Raw genomic sequence first — 8,712 nt, forward strand, 5'->3', positions numbered from 1 at the left:
TCCCATGCGCGCAGATTCAAGCGGCAGGCGACCCCCGAAGAAAACATGCTTGCAGAACAGGAGTTCGTCTGCTCCGTGCACATCAATCGCGGCGTTAGGTGGCGTCACAGCGCCGTGGCGCGGCTGTGCGACTGTGGATACTAGGACTAGGGTGCCTCGATTCGCGCGCGCCCTCATCGAGGCACCCAGGTGGATACCACTGCAGCAGTTTTCTGAGGAGTCTTTACATGGGCATATCTTAAGTACTGAAATTTTTTCATTACGTTTTTCGCTACCCTCTGGTGTTTCAGCGGTATTTTTTATTTTTTTTTTTGTCCAAACGTGGATGAAGAGAATGATGATGACGCGCGCTTGACCACTGCGTCCTCTATGCTTGACCTGGCCAATCCCCCGCCGTGGGTATGTGCCATTCAGCCTGAGGAGATCATCATCATCATTGACAGCGCGCGTGACAGCGCTCTCAGAACGACAGACATCTTGAGGCGCTTAGACACGGACTGCCAGCGGTCGTTTGGGTACTGCGCGATATGGAGAGACGGGTTTCAACTACCTCGCTGGACAGACTGGAGGTGATCAGTGCATGCCTATTTTATCGCAATTACTGACCAAATTAAAGCACAATGTATGTGGTCTCGACCACACCGGCCGGCCCTGGAAGACATTGGTATTTGCTGTAATTGGCTAGGCCTAGCCACCTAGCTCCGATGCTGAAAAACTTTATTCCTTAATGTCGCTTAATCCCGCAGAAGCTACAGAATGAGCGTCATACGAGAAATAGCGCCAAACGGTAGTGTGTAGTAATTATATTTAAATATGTCGTGCTAGTAATTCACTCTTGTGGAGGCACTCTGTGATCCACTGCTTCGCAACGATGCCTAGGATTTCCATTTAGGGTCATTGAAAGCGAGCGTTTCTCTATTGCTGTTCAATCAAAATGTTGCCGCCGTGTCCAAAATTGAACCTGCAACTCCATGCCCGGTATCTAAATGCCATAGCCACTTTGCCACCCAGGCACACCGTAAGAGGCTGCCCTTAGGTGTGCCTGAGCGTGTTGAATTTTGTGAGTCGTACCCGTAGTCTGCTATGCGAGTGTTGCCTTACTATAGTGTTGCCAGACTGCGCAACTCCCAGTTTTGCCAGGCTACGGTGTTGGCAGACTGTGAATTAAACCCAGTGTGGCCAGACTATTTTTACCCGTCTCCCTTTTACATTATCCTCCGCCTACCGCTACGCTATCGCGCCGGAACCGCCCAGCTCGTTAGAACAGCCCTGCCCAGAGTGGCAGCCGCCTGTTCGCCAAGCAAAAGAGCAAGCCCGTGGCGGTTGTGAATTTGGTTTTTTAGTAACCGATGTCTCGCGCAGATGGGTACCACAGGCGAAATCTGCCGTTGCGTTGTCCTAGCGAGCGTATAAGACGAGACAGACGCGTGCTATTCTTGAAATAAGCGTGTTATTTACAGATTCTCGCAACTGTGGAAGAAGAGAACAGCGAGAACATGAACCGTGACGATGAGTACAGCTCACTGCTGCGCCCAACCACAGCCCTGAGCCATCGGCTGGCGCTGGACCCTGTTCGGGGAGGGGTTGACATGGACCTGGACTCCAGCCCCTCAGGCAGGGGTGCAGAGCAGCAGCTCCCACCACTGGGCAGTGGAGGCTTGAGGCAACAGCTGGCACCTCATAACCTGGAGGAACCCTGCAGCTATGAGCAGCAGCAGCGCCTGACGGGCAGCCGCGAGGCTTCGCCTGAGAAGAGCATGGCCTGCTGGGAATACGATGGGGAGACTGGTCTTCATCAGGTCAGGAGAACATCTTTAGATCGTGGTGGTGGCAAAAATGAACAAGAGACCCTCAACAACATTTTTGTTACCCTTCAAAATCCTAATATCAGGACAGAGGATCGCAAGCAAGCATTGTCAGAGCTCACGCCGCTCACCAAGGATGGCTCACAAGAGCTCTGGGATGAGAACTTCAAAAATGTGCTGTATTGTATCATGGAAAACCTTCAAGAGCAAGTGGTCCCTGTAAAAGTGGCTGCTCTGCAAGCTTTGGCAGAGTTGCTGAAGGGGCAGCCTCAGCACTTCCACAACTATGCTGAGCTGACCTTGATCAAGATCTTTGGAACATTGAAGCAGCCTGAGAGAGAGGTGTGCCGTGCTGCTGAGATGTGCTCCATGGAGGCTGCTGCCGCGTTGCCTCCTGAGCAGACAATGCACTTGCTGCACTCGTTCATTGGGGAGTCAGATGATCAAGATGTAGTCATTGCTGCCATCAAGGTCATGTCCAGGCTTGTGGAGGTGCATCCAAGAAGGATAATTGTAGAGCTTCTGCCTCAGATAATGCCAGTTTTGCTGAAGGCATACAATCACAATGAAAGTTCTGTTCGTAAGGCGGCAGTTTTCTGCATGGTGACGCTGCATGGCGTGGTTGGCTCTGAATTGATGAGGCCACACTTGGCTTCCCTTAAGGGATGCAAGTTGAAGCTTCTCAACTTTTATATCCAGAGAGCACAGGGTAACAGCGACGGAAACACCCCAGGCTCCCCTTCGAACACAGCGTCTTCTTCAAGCAATCCCTGATGACATGAAACATCGCCTAGCAAACCCATGCACCCTGCTTTGCTGGTTAACTACCATGGCTCTGACCCTGTGCAGAGTATCCCTTGCTCTGTCGGTGGAAATGAACTGCTCCTGTATCTGCTCCTTTGCTGGCTAACAAGTTTTGCAATTTTGTTGCATGAATCACACTTATTTCAAGAATGGCACGTGTCTGTCTTGACTTAATACGCTCACTTGGGCCACACAGCAGCGCATTTCGCCTGTGGCACCCATCTGTGTGAGACATTTTCAAACACGACAGCTGAGTTGCGTGAATCTGTGCATAACACGCTTATTTCATGAATAGCACGTGTCTGTCAAGTCTTAATATGCTCTCGGTTACTAAAAAGGCAATTTCACAACCGCCACGGACGTGCTCTCTCACTTGGCAAACAGGCGACGGCCACTCCGGGCAGGGCGGTTCCAGCGCGATAGCATAGCCGTAGGCGGAGGAGGATTTAAAAGGAAGAGGGGTATAAATGGTCAGGCCACACTAAGTTTAAGTTTACAGTCTGGCAACACCATAGCCTGGCAACCCTGGGAGTTGCACATTCTGGCAACACTACAGTATAGCAACACTGGCATAGCAGATGGCAGGTACGACTCATGAAATCCTACCCCCAGCGTTCACCTAGCTTAAGACCTTCAAGGTATTTTACCTTGAAGTCCTTCCTGGTAAATACCTCAGGTAGAAGTCCTTTAGGCTGAAGGCCTTTATGTTAAAGGCATATGAGGACCTTAAGTGCCCATCGCAACTAGTGCTACTGCATGATACTCCGCACTGAGTTTTGCTAAACCATCTGCTATTTTTAAGGCGTAAACCTTTTTTGGCTCATGAGTGGGGTAGATGAAAGTTGTTCACAAGTGTACGCACAAACTGTCAATCATAACTTTTATGGTAATCAAAATAAACTGTAAAAGTTGATAAGCAAGATGTATATAATAATAGCACAGAAAGTAAATAGTAAAAAATAATAATAGTGACAATGGTGTCTACTGATAGCAAGGAGGTTATATTAAAACCTCATTGACTGATAGTGACAGTTAGTGCTAGAGATAGTGATGGTAGTGATAGTGATGATAACTATTGATATAATGCTAGATATAGTGGAAGATGACACTGATGATGATAACAATAGTGAGAGTTTGTGATAGCGATGATGATGATTGCTTCAGTGCTGATAGTAATGAAGGCGAGTGAGACAGAAAAATAAAATATGAACAAGGCTGCGAGGAAAAAGTTGAAAAATGAAAATAAAAATAAAATACACAAACAATGAAAAAAAAAAGAATAAAGCAAAAAACAATGAAAAAACAACACACAAAATGAAAAAGGGAGGGAGAAATAGAGGAAAGGGGAAGGCTTTTCCATTTCCGCTCGTAAGCAGACTAAAGTGCAATCTTGCAATTTTTTTTTTACATCTGCACTGCATGCTACTACGGAAATGCTAATGGGTGTTGCATGATGATATGGATGCAGGACACAAGGCTTCTACCTCTACAAAACTGATTCACTATGTAACATTTTCCTACGGTATGCCTGAGCGCAGCTTTCAAGATGGCAACCTTGAAGCGGCATAATGGATGCCTACACGAGGGTATCTTGATGCCGCAGCTTGGCTTAGCCTCGGCGCTCCTGCTGTTCCTCAGTGGCAAGAAGCTGTCACACTGGTGGCCCGAGTGGACCTGGAGGTCGTGGTGCCCAAGTACCGGCTCAACCTGTCCGGCTTCTTCACAGAAAACTCGAATGATGCACCAGGTGAGTGTCGACAAACAACAGTTGTTTGGATTAAAGTTGAGAGCAGTAAATATTTGTAATAGATTTAAAGACATATCATCACTTTATTTTATTTTTCTTTTATTGTAACCAAAGAAGTATTCTTCAGGACTTCGAAATATGCCCAAGCTATTCAGTTTCCAAATAGTGTTCCTGGTCTTGAACGTATATGCAAAGGTGTAATTCCATTCAATGCCCGGAGTGTGCAAATATTCACTTCTTCCTACAGTGCTCTCGAAACAATTCTTATGAAACGTTACAAAAAAATAATTAAGTTTAGAGCAAGCTTAAACTCTTTAGATTACTACTACAAACATCCATGGTTTCTCTCTGACATATCTGAAACGTCACACAGTATGCAAGGTGAGATTGAAAAGTTGCCAACATCAACCAAGGATCACGTGATAAATGTAATGTGACAATGATGACCTGCAAAACAAGTTGCAGATGTTCAAACACTTATTTCTACGGCACAGCAGACTGCAGTGCTCCAATTCTTTTTGCATTCTCCTCATCCTTGTTCAGATCAGTACTAGACATAATATATACTCGCATACGAATGAAGATTTTAAGGGCGAAAAGAAATGTTAATGTTCACTGCCATCCACCTGCATTTCTCGTCATCAGAAGGAGTTACTAATTGTTTTGTTGAAAAACAAAATGGCAAAACACGCCCGAAGGGTGTTGAAAGGCAAAGAATGCATATTTATTAGCTCGGTATGAGCAGCGCTTGTTGTGTTGGTGAACAGACGACTGTGACAACTTGTAAAGCAGGGGGGGCCGGGACGGCAGGGAAGGCTGCTGAATTTTTACTTCCAGTGTGCTTTGGAATAGGCTGCTTTATTTATTTTCTTAAGGGCAACAATGCAAAGCATGCTATAGTAACCAAAGCATAAAGTGACCAAGAAGTGGAAGGAAAAAACGAATCAGGGGAATGGGCTGAAATGCTTTGTTAAAATTCATTTGAACCTCATGGTTCTTAGGTATAGAATATATTACAAACACAAATGACTAGTGGTTAGTTATTCCTAATTTTTAAAATAATTTTTGCACTGTTTTTTACTTTCCTTTGACTTTTGGTTTTTTTTCATAGCGGGCCGTAAAACACAAAATGCAATCTAACACAAGTGGATTTGATTTCCCATAGGAGGAAAAAAACGGCCTACGAGCATTGCCTTTGGGTGCCCCCTTGTAGCTCAAAGCATGCATCTAAAGTGCATTCGAGCCGTGCTTCCATATGTTGTGCCGGCTGTGGGAAAAGGCCTGAAACTTCTCACTGCCCCAAACTGGCTGTGAAAAGAAGCTGGTAATGTATAAGTCATCAATAGCTCCTTCTGGGTTTCCAAACAGGATGTGCTTTTTCTGCACTAATTTTCAATGCTAGTATCATAGTGGCACTGTCTCGGAAAGATCGAAAACACGATGGTGTGGAGTGTTGGGCACAATCATGAAAGAAAATGCAGGCAATTGTCACAAAAATGTTTAACACGAATCTAAGAGAACAAACGAAAATGGAGCACTCGGTGGCATTATCTTCCTACCTTATTTAGAAGTGTTTTCTTTTTCTATTTTTTTCTGGCCCTTCTAATATTCATTTTTAATTCTAGAGGCCTGCTATGGTTCTATTGGGTATTTTTAGGGTACACAGTCTTCTGGTTGGGTCTGGCAACAAGTTTTCTGTTCTGTGCAGTTGGCTCACAGTTTGAATAGGAAAGAAATAAAAAAATTGTGGGACCCGCAGACAAGTGATGCGGCAATTCTGGGAAAGGAGATAGATTCATCCTCAATTATTACTTAATGTTTTCACTTCAGTGAATGGTTTTGCTCTAAGCTGAGGCTTCACAGATGTGATAGAGGTTTTCTGGATGGTGAATAAGGGCAAATATGAGTGGGTAGTGGTGATTGGTTTTGTGGAAGGTGCAGGTGGGTGAAGGCTGGTGGTGGCTGTGGGGCAGCCCCTAGATACGAGGAGGTTCCTTGTGGGTGGCGCTTTTGGAGGGCAGCTGATTTACTCACTGCTTCTTTAAATGAGGTTTCGCCGTTGGACTGTTGGATGAGCTGCTGTGGCGGTTTCTAGTGGATGGAGGCCTTGTGGAAGGAGAGGAGCCTGGCGGTGCGTGGTGCACCTGGAAAGTAGAGTTTGTTGTTCAACGGCGCCTCTGGAGCGTGGCAGTGGACGGAGATGAGGAGGTTGACCGAGATTGGCGGTGTGTAGATGGGCAGCTCCCTAGATAGGGGGTGAGGTGTGGTAGGTGACTGGTGAGAGGTGCTGTCGCTGTATAGGCCTCTGGCAAGCAGGTTAGTGGTTTGCCGATGGACAGTAATGGCTTCTGTAGTAAAAAAACAAAAAACAAATTTCATACCTTCTGTGCGCATTCGGTTTCTTGTACTGTGTGATCTTGCAATGGTTACATTATGCATGTCTCATTTGGTCTTTGGCAACATATACGACTCGGTTTATGGGATTTAACATCCCGAAGGAACAGAGGCTATCAGGGATGCTGTAGTCAAGGGCACAGGAAGTTATGACCACCTGGAATTAGAGAACCCCAGGTGGTAGAAATTTCTGTAGCACTTCACTATGGCGCCCCTCATAGCTTGAGTCACTTTGGAACGTTAAACCCCATCAACCAATCCAAACCGTTATTTGGTTGTTGCCCTTATATGCGTAATTGGTCATTCTCAACTTCATCTTCATAGATCCCTGGGAGTCCTCATACAAACCCTTGCAGAATGGTGCAGCGGTTACCTTATGCACCACAGCCTGGTGATAGCAGGCACTGCCACCGGTGGGGACTGAGACCGTGGTTGCTGTTTGCGAGCAACCTCTTGCGACCAATTATTAATTGAGCTGCCACCTACCACAGTAGCCAGTTTGCTCACAATCCGGTGGGCAGGTTGTGATGATGCCACTAGGTCACTTGACCTAGGTGGCTCAATTAGGCGCCTTTTTCGAGGATCTATCACTCACTACACTGCCACCACTGGATTTTCTGCAGAATGGAAGCCTTGAAGTTATAGGTTTAATAAACAGCCGAAAGGGTCTCCTTTTCAGCCGTGTACTGCGGTCATTGCTCGGGACTGCTTAGGTCAAGACCTGTGGTCACCTTCGAAAGATTCATAACACCCATGAGTCTAAACAAGCATCGGGCATGGGCCAGAAACAACCAAGTGGGCTGTGCATTTTAGACAATTTCTGTAGCAAGTAGCCCAGTCTCAACCTCAGTTGCGGTCCTAATACAGTCTGTTTTTGTGAGACAGGGAGGTTTTGTGCGGCATGGGGTGTCAGGAGGTCAGGCAAACAAAGGTCGTACTCCAACTGATAGGTTTTCATATCGTGGTCCATGACACATTGCAACCTCTTTCACTCAACCTCACCCCCACAGTTTAGGCAAGAGGTATGAATGTCTTGCTGGCTGCCTTTTTATTCAACGGCTTCTTTACCTGAAGTTAGTGAAGCTGAGCTGGCCATTGTGCGTTTCCTGTGGAAGAGGCAGCACAAAAAATAAATGCACAATGAGGATGTTCCGGATATGTAGGACGTGCCTCAGTGACGGCCTTGTAGTACCACCAGTAGCGCGCCGAACCCAGTGATGTTACTGAGTAAGAGCTTGTGCTGCCTGTTCCCATGTCGAATGCTTGTCTTAGATTCCCAGATGTTCCGTGGTGCATTGAGCTGTGTGCTGGTAAACAAGTGTTGCTCCGCACATCAACACTTGGACCAAAGCAAATGTTTTTGTAGACCACATGAGAAATATCGCTAGTTTGTGAATTTGTGTTGCTATGTGTTGGAACCTTGCCGTGCAGGGTCTGCCCATGCTGGACGACTGTTGTGTGGCTGCCTTGCAGAGACCAGTGGAGAGCCGCACTGGGGCTGCATGCTTGAGACCACAGTGGCAGCCTTCCGGTGCTTTTCCAACACTTAGGAGCCAAGTTACTCAATTTTGGCCCAGTATTCGTACATAGCGATTGCGTATTGTGCTGCCATGCACATTATGTTTACAAGTCATGGCACATTATGTACTTTTTCGTAGCTTCTTTAACACAACATTTATTGCGTGCTAAAAATTTGTGTTCTGCAAGTGATTATTACTTAGCCATGCACAAAAGCTTGTGGTATCTGGTTTTGATGCAAAATATTTCTGTGCAGGAGGCCAAAACATGCCACTGAACTGCATTGAATCATGAGGCGACACATGTGCTGCATCCGCTGGAATAATATCAGCTGATATACTGCAAACTGTACATGGAAGCTGAGGCCTCGTCAGGCCCTACAGCCTTTTGCCTCAGCTCCCTCTTTCTTGAAAAGGAAGAAATAAAGAAATCTTGAAATCTTGA

At 46.2% G+C, this 8,712-nt stretch overlaps 1 protein-coding gene across 7 annotated transcripts; it reads left to right on the forward strand.

The window, feature by feature from the left end:
* Nucleotides 1-290: 290 nt before the first annotated feature.
* LOC149354955 (CLIP-associating protein 2-like) lies at nt 291-8,712 on the forward strand. Of its 7 annotated transcripts, none has more exons than XR_016291406.1 (5): nt 291-569; nt 1,461-1,799; nt 4,213-4,356; nt 6,407-6,502; nt 8,181-8,278. XR_016291406.1 is itself a non-coding variant. In XM_089583563.1 (5 exons), the coding sequence occupies exons 1-5, from the start codon at nt 528-530 to the stop codon at nt 8,560-8,562; spliced, it is 663 nt and encodes a 220-aa protein (XP_089439689.1). In that variant the 5' UTR covers nt 291-527; the 3' UTR covers nt 8,563-8,712. The 7 variants fall into 7 exon arrangements, 6 of the variants coding, with proteins under 6 accessions (XP_089439689.1, XP_089439688.1, XP_089439690.1 ...); XM_089583563.1 differs by lacking the exon at nt 6,407-6,502 and adding an exon at nt 8,525-8,712 and having other exon boundaries at nt 8,182-8,281; XM_089583562.1 differs by lacking the exon at nt 6,407-6,502 and having other exon boundaries at nt 8,182-8,712.

This window comes from Amblyomma mixtum, chromosome 3 (genome assembly GCF_055824585.1).
Source record: "Amblyomma mixtum isolate Tamu chromosome 3, ASM5582458v1, whole genome shotgun sequence".
Lineage (NCBI taxonomy): Eukaryota > Metazoa > Arthropoda > Arachnida > Ixodida > Ixodidae > Amblyomma > Amblyomma mixtum.

Coding starts and splice junctions, on each gene's coding strand:
- LOC149354955 (XM_089583561.1), top strand. CDS start 528: ATGGAGAGACGGGTTTCAACTACCTCGCTGGACAGACTGGAG. Junction 570..1,460: donor CCTCGCTGGACAGACTGGAG/GTGATCAGTGCA, acceptor TGTTATTTACAG/ATTCTCGCAACTGTGGAAGA.